Source organism: Salmo salar, chromosome 24 (assembly GCF_965601325.2).
Source record: "Salmo salar chromosome 24, fSalSal1, whole genome shotgun sequence".
In the NCBI taxonomy this organism is placed as follows: domain Eukaryota; kingdom Metazoa; phylum Chordata; class Actinopteri; order Salmoniformes; family Salmonidae; genus Salmo; species Salmo salar.
The window spans coordinates 28,091,297-28,109,971 of record NC_138314.1 but is presented as its reverse complement, the minus strand read 5'-3'; the positions used below and the strand labels follow the sequence as shown (position 1 = coordinate 28,109,971).

Below are 18,675 nucleotides of genomic sequence, written 5' to 3'. Positions count from 1 at the left end.
GTGGATCTATAACAGGGTGAGGCACTTTGCCTGAAGGGAGTGGATCTATAACAGGGTGAGGCACTTTGCCTGAAGGGAGTGGATCTATAACAGGGTGAGGCACTTTGCCTGAAGGGAGTGGCTCTATAACAGGGTGAGGCACTTTGCCTGAAGGGAGTGGATCTATAACAGGGTGAGGCACTTTGCCTGAAGGGAGTGGATCTATAACAGGGTGAGGCACTTTGCCTGAAGGGAGTGGATCTATAACAGGGTGAGGCACTTTGCCTGAAGGGAGTGGATCTATAACAGGGTGAGGCACTTTGCCTGAAGGGAGTGGATCTATAACAGGGTGAGGCACTTTGCCTGAAGGGAGTGGATCTATAACAGGGTGAGGCACTTTGCCTGAAGGGAGTGGATCTATAACAGGGTGAGGCACTTTGCCTGAAGGGAGTGGATCTATAACAGGGTGAGGCACTTTGCCTGAAGGGAGTGACATTTCATTCTTAAATCAACCAGCCTGCCCCAAGCAGCTAAGTCTTTTTGATTGGCCAGAGGAGCTCACAGCATTTACCCTTTCAATGGCACAACTTAACAACAGAGTTCAATAGGGAGCCTAAAGTGGCTGTGAACAGGGAATCAAAGGCAGCTCTGTGTGATACTGGCGAGATGACTGAGCACAACTGGTGAGAAACCCCAGCAGCCTTCATGGGTAACATGCACAACATGTCATTCAACTCTGTGTGTAGATAGCATTCATGCATGTGAGAATATAATGACTGACACCTATCATTCCCTTGGCGAGAGGAGTACAGTTAACCAATAATCAACCAAATATGATATAATATTGGTATGGTACATGTAACCCATGTGATGGTTGCTTACCAAGCGCTCTGACATGGGGGTCTTGTCGCTGGCTGGTAGGTGCTGCTCCAAGGCAAGGACGATGCAGTTGGCTATAATGGTGGCCAGGATCAGGTATTCAAATGGAGTGAGACGGTTAAGAAAAACACTGTATAAATGTTAGGCATACCTACCATCTGCAATACATTAGAAGAAGTAGAAGAAGCGTCCCTGACAGAAATATTCTGCAATTATCACATTCAAAAGCTGCTTAACAGAAGAGTACCATAAATTATACAAGAACTGAAGCATAATGACAATGGGTGCAGTAATAAGCTACCAAAACTTAATTGAGTTGGACTGGATCTCAGAATGCAACACTAAACATGTGTAACTGAGAGAAACTGAGAGATTTGTCAGTTGCTGCTGTTCCTGTAATTGCATGGTTGTTTATGGAGGCTATATCTCTCCTCTGGAAACAGTGGTGCACAGTGGACTAGCACCTCACCTCAGCCAATGGGCTACAGTACATCAACACCCCATGTGACATCATTCACTGGTCTAGGGCTGCTACAATGGCCCCATGACCCTAGAATCTAACTCAAAGGAGAAAATAGAAATACTGCATAGTGGTTTGGAAATACACAGGTAAGCTAAAGGCTGAGAAGTGTTTACTCAGCACCAGAGTTAACCAAGCAGTTATGCAAGTAATGGATGCCATAAAACAAATGTATGCACATTAATTGCAATACCTCAAAAGGTTCATTAATCAAATCTCATGAAATAGTGCTTCAGGGGTGACTGTTTCTCTATGCACAGTTTTGACAAGCTGTAGAGGATATTGGTATCCCTCATTTGGAAAATTATATAAAATATCTCATATCAACAGGTGGTCAACACTGCCAGAGCATTTTATGGGACATAAAGGACAATATTAATGAATTTTGCATTGAAATCAAATTGGTTGTGTAAACTAAACTAAATACACAACTAATTTCCAAGGTTTGTTTCTCCCTATTTTTGTTCCAATGCCTACAAATGATGGCCTACACCTGAGTTAGTGTCTAAACATGATCATTCTATGTTTGACTGTGAGAGAAATCGACCAGCACTTAATTCTTATGGATCACTGCTTTGATAGGACACGCACGCAAAATAGCCTGTCTGTGTTTAATAGACAGCCTTCCCGCTAGCTTCCCATTTACTGTTGAGCAGCATTTTGCGCGTGGGTAAGTTTAGCACCTTGGAGAGCGCTGGTGCTGAAACGTGTACACAGTAGCTACTGTAGCTTACGTGATATAAAACACCAAAATTGTTTTGGTTGCTTGGAGAGACTTGGTCCCAGAAACAAATGGAGCGATGCCGTAGCTATTTGATATGTAACAATGGCATAGTCCCCTGGGCAGACTATCACATAGGCTTGTTTACTTAGCAAATATACCGGAATCGATTGCATTTGGCAAGTAGAACGTAAAATGCGTAGGCCTAATCACTTATACATTTATGGTGCTTCACAAAATCCAGTCAAAATATCCGGCTGAGCAGTATCACCAATTACCCCATTGTAGTGGGTCCTCTCATCCGAGAGTGGTTATAGGCTATATAGGCCTACTGAGATGGGTTATACTGTATTACAAAGTCAACAGCTGTTGTTCCTCCATGCCATATTACAGCCTGCAACAAATTAACTTAAAACCATGACCTATAGTCTAGAACGTTGCCCCCTGTGTACAATCACGTCGACATTAAATCCCACTGATAAGCTTATAATCAAATAATGTACTGGTACCAGAAATACGTTGTTTTAAGCAAAAAAAGGATATGGCCATTCGGTAATCTTTTTGGCATATTTCCGTATGATACAGTCCTCACTAAAGATGAATAGAGACCGGTTGACAGTAAGACAGCTCTGCTTGACAGGGATGGGGTTGTAAATGGCCATTGTCCTGGCTCGTTGGGCCATTGATTGTTTGTACACCCTAGGGCCGCTTGGGTGGCCTGCTGGCCTACCTGCCACTCTTGGTGGGCCCGCTTGACAGACCCCTCCACGCCGGTTAGATAGTTCCTCTTCGAAGCGAGCCATTCTAGAATCGCACAAATCTTACTCAAAAGATCTAAACTGACACTAGATAAAAGATAGAGAAAAAGCATCACAACACACACAGTTGTTCCAGCCACGCGATCCTTTCGGTGTGTGGAATGTTCAAGAGAATATTCAACAAATAAAAGGAAGTATTTTTCTTCAGAGATTCTGTTTGGTTGTCTCCGCCTTGTTCCTTCCCATAATGTCAATTGTCCAGATGTCCAAATGATATGAAACATGAAGGATAAAGTTTATATTTCCATGTCACATATTTGTCAATTAGTGTTCTTCTGGCTGAATGGCTATATATAAATATATATATCTTCTTTCACTGGGCTATAAGCTTTAAAAAACATCCAGTTTAACACATGTCACATAACACAATTCGCATAACATAAGGCTATGACTGCATAGCTGACTTACAATACGGTCCACATAAAATAGATGCTTATCTGGTGTTTCCGACTCGATTGGTTTGCCATTGCGCGTTCAAGTTAATCTTTTTTATTACCTCCTACGTTTCTTATCAAAACGAGGTACCTCACATGATTCGTTCCATTAATCTCCCTATTAATTCAGGCACGGTGTAACGAGAAAACACGGGGTTGGCACCTCTGCTTCCGCTAAATCACTCCCTGGCTATGTATAATGTAACCACTTTCTCCAGCCAGTGCTCCTTATGAATCGACACACGTGACTAAAAAGACGCCAGGCAGTGGCTCCACCTGTACGGTCTCTGTATCCATAGCACCAGGGAGAAAGAAGGAATCATCTCCTCTCTCTCTCTGATCAGAATAATCACGGAGGTTTCTTGAGAAATCGTGTCAAACAATGCAAAATGTTGAAATTATGAAGCCACTCCCCCCAAAAATGTATTTATTTTTTCATTCAATATCATCCGCTATTTCGTGAAATGTTGCTGTCCTTGGCATCAGTGATGTGCGGGTTGACTAATAGTGTCATGAAATATTGTGTGGATGAAGGGCTGTTTGGTGGCGGTCGGGTCATTTGTTTGGGCCATCTGACAGTGAGTAAAGCTAAACTTTCGGGAATAACTTTACGCGCGCCAAATAGCAAAACACGCCAATCGCTTTTGAGAACCTGCAGAAAAAAGTTAAATGTAGATCCACTGAGGCAGAAAGGACAATGTCTGACATTAACTCAGTAAGAGAAAAGATGCGAAATGGAGAGTTGAAAATAAATAGAATGGAGGGCCAAAAAAGTAATGTTCGGGAAAGATTTGGTGAAGTGGTAAAAAAGCCTGATAGCAGTGCCGGCTATGTTATGTGTGATGATTGTGCAGCGCTATACAAATTCGACAGTCACAAGACCGGGACTTCAAATAGGTCTAAGGCACGTCAAGGGAACTGTAGCCTACCGTTGAGATGGGTGAAATGAAATGTGGACACTGACTGTAGGTCTATAACTCTTCACATGGTCTTAATACGACCTCCTGCAGAATTTCAGTGCCAACAGAAATTATATTTGAATTTTATAATTTGGCATTTTTATTTGAATATTGAATTAGGATGCAATATTTGAGTGTTTAATGCACAAATTGAATTCATAAATTTAACTTGTATTTCATGATTTTAAACTGAATTAATATTGTATTACATTTCAGTTTAATATTCAAATTAAGTATTTATATATTCAGTTTAAATACAGTAGATAGTCTGTAACAAGTTTGCAAACCGTCATTTCAAGTTAATCAACGTTTCATATACTAAACTTTTCAGATGCCTTCAGATCCAGTTCAAATTCAGTTCTCTAAATTCTGAATTAAAACCAGAAACAACATCCTGGTACTTTGCCAGCCAGGAAAGGTAGAGGAGAACAGATATAATCATACACACTCTCTTGTAAACAGAAGCTTCTGGCGGTTTCTGAAGCCAACGTGGCATGTTTAATAATATTTCTTGTAATTTTTTATTTAACTAACTAGGCAATTAAATAACAAATTCTTATTTTACAATGACGGCATACCCCAGCCAAACCCTCCCCTAACAACACTGGGCCAATTGTGCGCCACCCAATGGGACTCCTGATCACAGCCGGTTGTGATACAGCCCGGGATCGAACCAGGGTCTGTAGTGACACCTCTCTGTAGTGACACCTCTGAGATGCAGTTCCTTAGACCACTGTGCCACTAGGGAGCCCATGACTTCCTATGAATTAAGCTCTAACGTTTGAACTGCTTTGGCTATAAGCTATTATGACCCCATTCCTGAAAGCTAAGACTCTGGAACATGTATATGCTTTCTGTTCCCCATCAGAGGGCATCCGCCCTCCCTTACAAGTAGCATTGCGCTTTGGCTTATCATGAGTGTTGGACTTGGTGAGATATATGGCGCGATTTCTGTGCCAACAGATATTTCATTTCAATTTTATAATTTAGAATTTGCATAAGGTTTTTGAATTAGAATTTCATATTTTTTTTATGTTTAATGCACACTTAATAATTTAATTTATAAATTGAACTTGTCTGAAGTTGAATAGATGAAACTTTGATAAACTTGAAATAGCTTGTAAACTTGATACACAGACAATGAACGCAATATCTACCATATTGAAACTGAATATATAAATATTAAATATGAAATTAAATTGCAAGTCATTCATTTCAGTTAAAATGGTGAATTCTATGATTCAATTTGTGCATTACAAATTCAAAAATATTTCATTGGCACCGAAATCGCTCCATAGAGGTAGCCTAGGCCACAGCAGAGCGAAATCGCTCCATAGAGGTAGCCTAGGCCACAGCAGAGCGAAATCGCTCCATAGAGGTAGCCTAGGCCACAGCAGAGCGAAATCGCTCCATAGAGGTAGCCTAGGCCACAGCAGAGCGAAATCGCTCCATAGAGGTAGCCTAGGCCACAGCAGAGCGAAATCGCTCCATAGAGGTAGCCTAGGCCACAGCAGAGCACAGCAGAGCGAAATCGCTCCATAGAGGTAGCCTAGGCCACAGCAGAGCACAGCAGAGCGAAATCGCTCCATAGAGGTAGCCTAGGCCACAGCAGAGCACAGCAGAGCGAAATCGCTCCATAGAGGTAGCCTAGGCCACAGCAGAGCACAGCAGAGCGAAATCGCTCCATAGAGGTAGCCTAGGCCACAGCAGAGCACAGCAGAGCGAAATCGCTCCATAGAGGTAGCCTAGGCCACAGCAGATTATTCTTTGGTAAACCCCAAACACTCAGCTGTAATCTGATTTGTATCATGTCATTTTTCAATATGCAAAAATGAACACACAATTTACTACGTGCCTGCTTATTGTCTTGTGTGGTGCTTCAAGTGCCTTTAAATATATAGCTCAATGGGTGGAAGTAACATCAAATTCAATACCAGCCTATAGCCTACCTGTATCTCGGTCATCACTGCTGTCAAAAGTGTTCAATCCCTAGGATACTATATAATTTACATATTACATAATTTATGGATAAAATAATATACTTATATTATCCTACTATAGGCCATTATTCATTGGCTACTCCCATCCTTCTTGTAATCTGGAATACCCATCAACAAATATGACAATTAAATGTTTTAAAATGCACTTTATTACTATATTGCGCACTTAATAAAAAAAGATACATGGAAAAGGTGAGCATTTGTCACAGTCTAGGGCTAGGCTACCCTTAGCATTTGATTTCTGTCTGCAAAGCCATTAAAATGACATTTCATATCAGTCTACATTTAAAAAAGGAGTCATAGTGGTGATAAGGGAGAGAAAGATCCCCACCATGTCTGGGGGTGGACCGAGGTGGCATGGGGGTGTTATGATTGTGTTAGGGCAGTATGGGCACCTGACTGTTGGGCTGGGCTGGCCAACCTCTCTAAACTCTGGGCTCTAGCGGCTGATGAGTGTCTACACCTTGGAGAGCAGCACTGGCAGCTGTAATACTTGCTCTTGACCTTCCAGAAGTGATCACCGTAGTCAAACCTGAATGGGGAACACAGGGTAGCCATCAATGCACATGTTCTGGAGCCTATTCTGATTGATTCTATAGCCTAACATTAATACATAGATGGTGAATTTTCTATGTTGTAATTATTGTTTTATGCGTCTCACCCAATCTGATCGCCTGACTGAATGGGCTTTCTGGAGAAGAAGGCAATGCGTGGGAACCGCAGGTCCTGATGCATGGTGAACACTCGGACTGCTAGCAGGTTAGGTTCACACAGGTGGTTAATAAACCGGCCAATGTTGCCAAAGAGTCGCGCATCAATACAGTGCACATCGCCCACCTGCAAGACAGTAGATGAAACAATCACTCACTCAATGAATTGAATAGAATCACACATTAGTAAAGGCTGTCATGTTGATCCCTCCTGTGAGGCGGTAGCATAGACAGTCATTCAATTTCACATGATTCCATATGCTTTAGTGTAACAAATAGCCAACAAGCAAACTACGAGCGAACCCACTAGAGAAGTGCTGTAAGAGGAACATGTATCAAAATAACTTTGTCTCGGACTCTGTGGCATTGTGTGCTCTGCAGCACCTCCCATTGGTATACAAAAGCACTGTACAAACATGCTACAGTAACAATACAGTAAAAATGTGAGTTTCTCATAGACTTAAAATAAAAATCACCTTATTGTCCAGGGTGAAGAGGAATGAGTCATTTTCCCTGCCATCTGCCTCTGCATCAGTAATGATTTCACCCACATACCTGCACAATAAAGATCCTGCTGTATATAATCTGTGTAACCGCAACATTAAAATGAAATTAAAAACATACTTCCTGTTTTAACATGATCTGTTCATGACATCAATATTGGCTCATGTAATTTGTACACCATGAAACATACATTGTAAGTGTTCTTCCTGATTCTGAAACTACAATTAAAACAATACATGTTGAGTTATGGTTAGGCACTTTTCCAAACGCTTGAATTCAAGCATGTCTTCCATAACATTCAGGGCCTCACTCGCAAATGAAAGTTCCTTGAGGAATATCCTGCAGTGCCCTCACGCCCCAGCCCATCCTCTGGGTTTTATAAAGCTGCAGCCGAGCCCTGAAAACAAACAAGACAACATCCAGTCCAACTAACTGATAACAAGTACCGTACAGGAAATAGACAAAAATATAATTGTCAGATATGACTGTGCAGTGTCACACTGAAGCCATATTTGAAACTAATGTTATCGTGCTTGGCTGAAATAGTGTATTGAACAGAAAAAAGGTAGACGTAGGATGCTGGTGGGTCAGGGAGGCTCTGTTACCGAAGTCCATTCTGAACCACGCGGTTCCTGCAGCTCCTCCAACAGGAGCAGGCGTGGTTACACTCAAACAGGACCGGAGGCTCCTTCTGACAGAACTCCAGAGGCAGACGCCCCTCCTGAACAACCACAAGCAACACACTTTACACATTAATATAACACAGCTAACACATCATATATGGGAGCTGCAAGAGTCCATAATGTCCATTTGAAATACATGAAAGCAATAACTTTGCCTTGTAATGTGAACTTTGCCTTGATGTAGTTATGTACTTACTTTGTCATACCAACAGCGCAGGCTGAGCTGGGCACACATGCAGGTATTTGAAGAGCAGTCATCTGTACATACACAATGCTGAAATAGGAGAGTGAGATCTTCATTAAACAACACTTGTCAAGAGTAAGTATGTCACTTGTTCTGGCCCACAGTAACTTATGAAGCAGAACAAGATGGGATTGGACATTGACTGTGCTTCACAGAGCACTGGAGGTTCACCTGTAAATGAGTGATGTCCTTGTCTATATTAATTGGGGAAGTGACACAGCTGTCAGGGACGTATTTGTAGTTATCAGGACAGGAGTCACTGTCCACCCCGTTCACACAGGCGATGGGGACTGCCTCATACCCCCGAGAGATGTCCCTGAAGAGGACAGAGAGGACGACAAATAATCAACACATATACAGTAATTACATTGTATTTGACCCCTTCATGTTCCCTCTTCCCTCTGTAAGCTAGACCATGCTGTTCTACCTGCTAAGGACCTTCTCTCTATGACTGTCCCTGCTTCTCCTGGCATCTGTCAGCTTCTTATTAGTGTTCAGGGACACCCACACCTTAGAGTTGTAGATACAGCAGTCCAGAGGGGTCTCCCCCTCTCTGTTCTTCAGGTTCACATCTGCTCCTTGGGACAGAAGCAGTCTGGAGGAGCAGACATCATACTGGATGTGGTTAGAATCTCTCACACCCCCAACAAGGCTATGGTTCAGCAGCATGCCTGCCACCCAGTGGCCAGACTAGAGCAGTCACAGTCTCTGGATGTGAGTGTGTGTGAATATATATATAAAACTGGGCTCATTGCATGCTAGTGCGCTTATGATAATATATCTACATATCCAGGTGGGATAGGCTATCGTTCAAGAACAATCTGGTGTCATGCTGCAGCTCTGGGAGAACAGAGTGTACTACTCACGTCACACATTCCAGTTGATTCTCCCTGGCAGCAATGTGTAGAGTTGAGTCCCCATGGACGTTGACTGCATGGAGGTCACATCTGGCATCAAGCAGGATCTGAGCGATGTCATTGGAGCCAGACAGGGCTGCCCAGTGGAGGCAAATGTTCTCTTCCTGGAGAGGGGTCATAGGTCAACGTGGAAAACAAAGCCAGGAGAAATACCTTCCCCAAAAACCACAGAGGTAAAAAAAAAAAGGTTAAAAATGTTTTGGGGGGGCATTTATGTCAAACGTAACAATATACAGGCATGTCACCTACGGTATACAAATGTCTGAGGAATAAATGATCCTTATACAGACCAGTTGATATGTTCTCCTTTTTCAATAGTTATTGCTATGACTTAAGTTGTTCCTTCCTCAAGAAAGTAAGTGGACTAGTAAGTGTGCTCCCAAGGTGACATTCCGAAGTATCCCTTTAACTTAGATTACACCATATACTGTAGGTGAAACACATGCACCCCATGGGATCCATCCCACATGTCAGTGAGTACTGGAACCTTGCCTGTGTCTAGCCTCCCTCCCCAGGCTGTAACAGGTGTGAGAACAGAAGGTAGGTGGAAGGTGTTGCTATGAGATGTACAGTAGGATGAACAGTATGCATCCTATACAGTACATACCTTGTCTCGGATGTTAACATCAGCCCCTCTGGAGAGCAGCAGTAGGACCAGCTCTCTGTGCTTGTACTCTATAGCCCAGGTGATGGGGGTCCACCCACCGTCATCCTGAAACCAAGCACAACCAATCGTTGCTTTGAATCCTGTTGCCTATTTGAATATTTGGAAGTATGCTTTTACCAATGGATATAAAAGGTGGCTGTAGGTTCCTTTATTGTACATGTATGTGAAAAGGCTTTACTTTACTAACAGTTTCTAGGCATTAAAATGAAAGACAAAACATGGTAAATCCCCTGGAATCATGATAACAATCTCAGTCTTTAACTTTCCTGTTAAGGTCAGGAGTATTTACAATCCATTTAATACTACCCACAACATATTTAACATCCTAATAGGCACTGTTGAACTGGGCTGACTTCCAACAGCACTGACCTCCAACTCATCCTGCCAAACCCTTGCTGAGAGTACACATGAATTATGGATGGATGAAAGAGTGGAGGTTTGAATGAAGCAGTTAAAATGTCAACAGGACCTGTCAGTAGAAGAGGGAGCAGGGCATGGATCTGTACATACCTGACAGTTGACCTGCTTGGATGCCTTGGACAGGAGATGTTGAACAACATCATAATGTCCAAGTTTAGCAGCCAGATGCAGACAGGTTGAGCCCTTGATATCCTGACAGGAGAAGATGAAAATGTTAGTCCGTCTTTTTCTTAATGACTATTTAAAGAAGCACAGATCTTGAGCTGCTACAGCGTCTGGTTAATAGTTTAAGACATGAGTGTGTCATAGACTTAAAACAGTTTGATAACTTTCCACCAGAAACCAGCTCATTTAGCAAAGGTCTTGTCCATTTAGCATAATTTGGACAGCTGCTGCATAATTCATTTCTGTGCTCATATGTTTTAGAAAATGAGAGTTCCGGCAAAAACGAAGTCTCCACCCTCGCAAAAAGAACCCCCCCGCGTGTGCCCACAATCCGTGTGGGCACGCGCGAAGCAGTTTAAGCACCGGCTTCCCTAATACGTCCAAACAACCAGTGAACAAAACCCCTCAAAAAACAGAACTAATGTTGTTCGGATCTCACGCATCCCATTTATTTCTGCCAGATTCTCTCGGTCTTCACACAGAATCTGCCCACAGGAGATTATATGAACGGTAAAAATGCTGGTTGGCTTAACAGAAGATCATGGCCTATCCATGGGGTGATCAATGAGCTATGCTCCACACACTGACCTTATGGCTGAGCGCTGCCCCGGCCCTCAGCAGGTACTTGACTGTGTCCAGACGGTTGTTCTCGCAAGCGTCCATCAGGGGGGTTCTCTGCTCCTCATCAAACATGTCCAGGTTAGCTCCAGCCTAAGGAGGATAGAGAATCAGAAACCTTTCACCCATTTATACTTACACAGTATAATAGAGTGGAAATTCTGTCCGTTTGGGACGCAAAACATCAACCCTCTGCACAGTAAACACAACATTCTCAAGAAGCACCGTCAATACTGACCCAGAAAAGCAAAGACATGTTCTTGTTGTTGGGGACAGTACTTCAAATCTCTGAAGGAATGCAGTAGCAAAGCTAACTTAGCCATGTGCTACACTTGTACACCAGGTGATTATATTGTGAAAAGATAGCCAATACCTGCTACATGTCCGAGTACATCTCACCTGGACGAGCATGTGACAGACCTCCTGGTGTCCTTCAGCTGCTGCAGCATGTAGAGGGGTCCTCTTGTTCTGGCTGTACATCAGGTAGTTGGGGTCTTTTCCATCCACTGGAACAAAGATGTTAATTACCCTTTGAGTCATGTTGACAACTTTCTCCTCGGGGACACTAAAGTACATCACATAATATCATTCATGAAAATAAATCAGTAAGTTATTGTGATCTTTTTCATTGAAGTTAAAATATTAGAAGAGCTGCCTCCATGTGGTGTGTACATACCCAGCAGATGGATGACTTTCTGGAGCTCTCCGTGATGGGCTGAGATGTACAGCTGCTTCGTGTGATACTTCACTTTCTTCGGCCTCATACTATATACACACAAGAGAGAGGGCGGGGGGTTGCAGCAGCATCTGTAAGAGTGCTATTATATTCCTCATTGACATGAAACAATAATGACCTGCTTTGTGTATAATATAGTATTATCTCATCCAAAGTGTTAAGTTTAATAAGGGATGACTTTAAAAATAGCCCCCTTGTAACTTTACTTTTCATCATCCAGGGCCATTAGGATGCTCTCCAGTGACGTTTTAGCTGGTTCCTCTCCATCACCTAACGTCTCCCTCTTCAGGCTAGTGCAAAACAGCATACAGCAATCATTAGCCTTACATATTAACCTAAATACCTAAGAAAATGATCCATGCTCACACTAATGCAAAGAGAAGAGATACAAGAGACAAAGATAGAGGGGGATAATATTGAGAACAGAAGAGTCAAGCCTAAACTGCCTGTTGGGGGAGGTGTCCAGACTCCTCTCAAGCTCAGTGGTCTTCTTTGCCCTGTGAATGAGGGGCCTGGTGGACACAACGGGAAGAAGGGCCACAGGGTAAACAGCAGGAACAGCTGGCACAGAAGGAAGTACAGGTTCAGCTTTGGGGACAGTGACAGGATTGGAGACGGTTTTGGGAACAGTGACTTCCTGGGCCCCGGTGGCATCCTCCCCACAGTGGGGACAGAAGCTCTGGGCCTTGATGACTGATGCACAGCCACGGTGGAAACGGTGAGAGATGCTGCCATACGGTCTGCACTCCATGAAGCTCCCCTGCATAACATAGTCAGATATTAAAAAGGCAAAAGGAGTGTTCTAAGAATGAACAACCAACATGCATCATAAAGCAATACGACTGGTGTGACCAGCCAGCCAGGTCTATTTTGGTTGATCCCTGCTGCATCCCTCCACTTACCGCCCGGCAGAAGAGGCCACAGCCAGGGCAGCACTGATGCTTGACCATGCCAGCCCTGTGGTCCTCACACAGAACCAGCAGATGCACTGTGTTGGAGGGACGCATCATCTCATGCTTCAGCACACTCCTCTGACACCGACTCACCTGTAGTGAAGAGATGAATGAAGGGATTGATAGAAAGAAAACTGAGAAATAAGGGTTGTTTAGACATTAGCTCAACACACAAAGGCTGGGAAAGGTTAACTTCGTCCCCAGGCTATTTCAAACTTTGGGGAGGAAATCTGGAGCGCAAGACTAGGGAAAGTTCGCTTCAGAGCAGGTCAGCTTTACCAGGCCATCCACACTCTCTGTGGCCATGCAGGTGTGCTCAGTCTGGGACAGGCTCTCCCCACTGCATGGGGTCTCCATGCGACAGCAGCACAGAGGGAGCTCTTCAGACAGGTCAGTCTCTGTCACCTCACCATCAACTGGAAAGCCTGCAAAATAACACATCCAGATCAACAAAACAGATTGAATGTACAGCATAGTAATGTATTGTACAAGTGTAACCGATGTGAAATGGCTAGTTAGTTAGCGGTGGTGCGCGCTAATAGCATTTCAATCAGTGACGTCACTCGCTCTGAGACTTGAAGTAGGGTCTAATTTAATAACTCAAGACGAAATGTGTAACTCGTCTCTGGGTAAACTTACCTGAGAGAGGAGGAGAGAACAGCTCCTCTTGGGCTTTCAGATCCAGAGATTCTAAAGTCAGTTCAGTGTATTCCTGCTTACTGCAGCTGTCCTCTTCCTCCATTTTGTTTCCTTTGCTTAAGTCAGTTGCCTTTTCTTCACACTGCTTGGCTAACAGTGCTTGGCTTTCTTTTATTTCACAAATCTCTCTGTGCGTCAGGTCTACTCTCTTCTCCCTGCCGCTTTCTTGCCCTGCCTTTACAAATGAGCTCTCTTTCTGCAGGGAGAAGGGGATAATCATTCAGACACTATTAGAGCGAAACAAAGTTCATCATTTCTACTCAAATCTTTACCATAGAGTAGATGGGTCTCTTACCTTCAACACCTTGGACTTTTTCTTAGGGACAAAGTTGTACATTCCCATCTTCCTCTTCCTCTTCCTAGACCCTGCAGATACATCGAGACGGTGAGGTGGCAGAAGGTGGTCCAAGCAGGCAAGTACAGTATGTCATAACTAGTCCCAACTTAGTACAGGTGCCAACTAACTACAAGTGCCATCACTACATAGAGTGGACATATGAGACAGTTTAGATAGAAGAACAGTCCTACCAGCAAGGCAGACTAACCTGGCTGTGACTTGGTAGAGACAACTCTCTTTCCTTTACAGCTCGGAGGTAGCTTGATGTGGGAAGGTGCCATTGACTTTTCCATCCCTATGACTTCCATGCTCGACTCTGCTCCGTCCCTGGTTAAACGCTTCACAACAGACTCTTATGAGTTCAGACACCAGTCATTTAAAAGCATGAAAAATCATGGACTGGGGTTGGATGAACATTACCTTCAGTGCTGCTGGATTGCAGGCAGGTTTGCCCATAGTCTTCCATGCACACTGTGTACTTGATGTTGGGGCAGGGTCCAGAGATGGACAGCTAGCAGTTTGTACATCTGAGATCCCTGCTATAACAGCTTCTCTACCACTGTCTGCAGGAGTTGGAGGGGTTTTGCTTAGTCCACCTTTCCTTTGAGGGGTTGCCCTCGCTTGTTTTTTATGCAGAATAAAACCATTGGACCCAGCGACTGAGCCGTGAACAGATGTCATCTTAGCTTTGGATTTTTTGTTCACGTGCGATTTAGCACTCAGAGCCTTCTTCCCCTTGGCCCCTGTGGGTGTCACAGAGCGGGGGTTAGGATGTCTTTTCCCTGCCTCTGATTCCTGACTGACTCCCCTGCGCTCCATGGCTGTCCTGGAGGAATGCTGTGGCCTCTCCACTCCAAAATCGTCACCTAAAAGATTACAGCTGTTAGTACCATTAAGTGGAAGAGTGTGACGGCAAATAGCCTAATGGTTAAAAGTGTGGGGCCAGTTGCCGGAAAGTTGCTGGTTCAAATCCCCAAGCCAACTAGGTGAAACATCTGTTGATGTGCCATGGAGCAAGGCACTTAATCCCAAATGATCCTGTAAATTGTTCTGGATAAGCACATCATGTAAAAGAGTGGTAGGGGTAAATGAGGCCAGTGTGAGAGTGATTCATGAATAGACAGAACTCACTAGCCCCCCTTAATATTTCTACAAATGATGCTGTACTGTAAGAACTCAACCTTCAAATCCGTAAACCATATTCACAAAAAAAGGTAAAAGGTTGAGAAAAACAAAACAAAAACCAATCTCAAACTACTAGGAAAACACACAAAGTACAGCAAATACAAGTAAGATCAGAACAAGGCCCTTGAAAAAGTTTAGAAAAATAGAGTAGCTTCATACCTGCTTTCTCGATGGCCTTAGTTGTTGAACTAGAGTAAGACGGGGGGCAGGGAAAAAGAACCGAGCCAAAGTACACTGCTTCCCCTTCCTTTCCCCACCCGGCGCACACGTTCAGCCACGGTCATGTGACAATAGCTGCTGTTCTATTGGTTCCTTCTGCACAGCCCAGATGGAGCATGCTCAGTCAACATGTGTCTACTTTTCAGAAGCAGCAGCGCATCAGCCAGCCAGAGTGTGGCACAGCAGTACCATAGATATCTTACGCAGTATAGCCAAAGAGTTGTATAACTAAACCTGCTCCAGCAAAGACCTTTTCACTTTACAACCACATTAAACAATATCTTCTTCGGTGGGGTTTTAAGGTAGACTACATTCTGAAAAGGTGTATTGTCGCCCACTACTGGATGCGAAAACTAAAAGGAGGGAAATCCATATTGTAATATGATACTATTGCAATGATGGCAAGAACATTGAAATATATATATATTTTTTTGTCAAATACTTTATACAAAAACAAAAATTCCAGAAATCTATACCAAAATTACCAATATTTCAGATCAAATTCAATCATCTAGTTAAAACATCATCCCTAGTTAATAACAAAAATAATGACATCTTGAATCATAATTGGATTTTTTTTTCTGAGTAAATCCAATTGCCCTGCTTATTTTTATGTTTTTATGTGTATGTATTTAAAGTCTTCTTGTTTTACCTGTGTGTTTGTTTTGCAATAAAAAAAATTAAAAAGAGGGAATGGGGGGAAAAAATTCACTCTTAAAGGCCCTAAAACCTGCTTTTCTGATCAAGGGCATTTTTAAATCTGCAGGAGCCCTTCTTTTTACTTCTATTGGTCCATTTTTAAGGTATAACTCCAGTACACATGAGGGATGTGGGGGCACTCCGGTACAGTACGTGGCGGTAATGCAACTTTATAGTTTACTGGCGGTAATGCAACTTTATAGTTTACTGGCGGTTGACATCCACAGAAGAAGAAGAAGAAGCAGGCGGCACTGAGTTGTCACTAGTTACCACAGCCACAAAGTCAAAATTGGCCATCATAAACATTTAAGAAAACAAAAATTATATTTTTGGTCTTAATTTAAGGTTACAAATAAGATTAGCAGTGTGGTTGGGGTTAAGGTTTGTGGCAACAAGTGACGACCAATTATGTATTCTCTCCAGCGTTGGCGCAGGAAGACATAGGAGAGCATAAAACAGCAGCTAACCAATTGTGCTATTGTGTGTGTTTTTTCGTGTTATTTGTAACTTATTTTGTACATAATGTTTCTGCCACCGTCTCTTATGACCGAAAAGAGCTTCTGGATATCAGGACAGCAATTATTCACCTCGTACTGGACAAATAATCTTTCTTTAACGAGTCGGACGTGAAGGATTTACTTCAGACACCGACAAGGCCCAAATCCCCGTTATTTACATGAAGAAGAGACAGAGATATCGGGGACGTAGATCAGGGTGCCTTGTAAGGATCCGACAGCGAGTGAGTAATTCCCCCTCTACCATCAGTCCTATTAGCCAACGTGAAATCATTGGATAACAAAATGGATGAGCTCCGATCAAGATTATCCTACCAACAGGACATTAAAACTGTAATATCTTATGTTTCACTGAGTCGTTGCTGAACGACGACATGGCGGGGTTTTCGGTCCATCGGTCCACAGCTGGCGGGGTTTTCGGTCCATCGTCAAAATAGAACAAGGGGTGGCAGTCTGTGTCTATTTGTAAATAAAAGCACAAAATCTAATATTAAGGAAGTCTCAAGGTTTTGCTCACCTAAGGAAGAGTATCTCATCATAAGCAGTAGACCACACTATTTACCAAGAGAGTTTTCATCTATATTTTTTGTAGCTGTCTATTTACCGCCACAAACCGATGCTGGCACTAAGACGGCACTCAACGAGCTGTATAAGGCCATAAGCAAACAAGAAAATGCTCATCCAGGTGTGGCGCTCCTAGTGGCCAGGGACTATAATGCAGGGAAACTTAAAACCGTTTTACCTAATTAAATGTGCAAGCAGAAAAAATAAAAAATAAAAAATAAAACTCTAGACCACCTTTACTCCACACACACGTACAAATCTCTCCCTCGCCCTCCATTTGGCAAATCTGACCATAACTCTATGCTCCTGATTCCTGTTTACAAGCAAAAACTAAAGTAGGAAGTACCCGTGATGCAGATGCTAAGCTACATTACTATTTTGCTACAACAGACTGGAATATGTTCCAGGGTTCTTCCGATGGTATTGAGGAGTACACCACATCAGTCACTGGCTGCATCAATAAGTGCACCGATGATGTCGTCCCCACAGTGACCGTACGTACATACCTCAACCAGAAGCCATGGATTACAGACAACATCCTCACTGAGCAAAAGGGTAGAGCTGCCACTTTCAAGGAGCGGGACTCTAACCTGGACGCTTATAAGAACCCGCTATGCCCTCCGACGAACCATCAAACAGGCAAAGCATCAATACAGGACTGAGATAGAATCGTACTACACCGGCTCCTGACGCTTGTCGGATGTGGCAGGGCTTGCAAACTATTACGGACTACAAAGGGAAGCACAGCCGTGAACTGCCAAGTGACATGAGCATTCCAGACAAGCTCAATAACTTATATGCTCGCTTCGAGGCAATCAACACTGACGCATGCATGAGAGCATCAGCTGTTCAGGACTACTGTGAGATCACACTCTCCATAACCGATGTAAGTAAGACTTTTAAACAGGTCAACATTCACAAGGCCGCAGGGCCAGACGGATTACCAGGATGTACTCCGAGCATACGCTGACCAAATGGCAAGTGTCTTCACTGACATTTTCAACCTCTCCCTGTCTAAGTCTGTAATACCAACATGTTTTAAGCAGACCATCATAGTCCCTGTGCCCAAGAACATCAAGGTAACCTGCCTAAATGACTACTGACCCGTAGCACACATCTGTAGGCATGAAGTGCTTTGAAAGGCTGGTCATGGCTCACAACACCACCATTATCCCAGAAACCCTAGACCCACTCCAATTTGCATATCGCCCCAACCGATCCACAGATGATGCAATCTCAATTGTACTCCACACTGCCCTTTCGCACCTGGACAAAAGGAACATCTACGTGAGAATGCTATTTATTGACTACAGCTCGGCATTCAACACCATAGTGCCCTCAAAGCTCATCACTAAGCTAAGGACCATGGGACAAAAACCTTCCTCTGCATCTGGATCCTGGACTTCCTGATGGACCGCCCGCAGGTGGTACGGGTAGGTAACAACACATCTGCCACGCTGATCCATAACACAGGGGCCTCTCAGGGGGCATGCTCAGTCACCCTCCTGTACTCCCTGTTCACCCATGACT

The 18,675-nt window shown here is 43.4% G+C and overlaps 1 protein-coding gene across 1 annotated transcript; it reads right to left on the bottom strand.

Moving 5' to 3' along the window:
* Positions 1–6,441: 6,441 nt before the first annotated feature.
* Positions 6,442–15,541, bottom strand: ehmt1a (euchromatic histone-lysine N-methyltransferase 1a). Its single transcript, XM_014171615.2, has 23 exons — positions 15,308–15,541; positions 14,384–14,829; positions 14,172–14,301; positions 13,922–13,992; positions 13,567–13,822; positions 13,207–13,352; positions 12,877–13,020; positions 12,421–12,734; positions 12,181–12,264; positions 11,915–12,003; positions 11,638–11,744; positions 11,209–11,331; positions 10,546–10,647; positions 9,976–10,080; positions 9,318–9,472; positions 8,879–9,046; positions 8,623–8,767; positions 8,404–8,481; positions 8,130–8,245; positions 7,835–7,921; positions 7,497–7,575; positions 6,972–7,147; positions 6,442–6,842 (listed from the first exon to the last, which is right to left on the bottom strand). The coding sequence occupies exons 2-23, from the start codon at positions 14,780–14,782 to the stop codon at positions 6,677–6,679; spliced, it is 3,240 nt and encodes a 1,079-aa protein (XP_014027090.1). The 5' UTR covers positions 14,783–14,829; positions 15,308–15,541; the 3' UTR covers positions 6,442–6,676.
* Between the last annotated feature and the right edge of the window lie 3,134 nt (positions 15,542–18,675).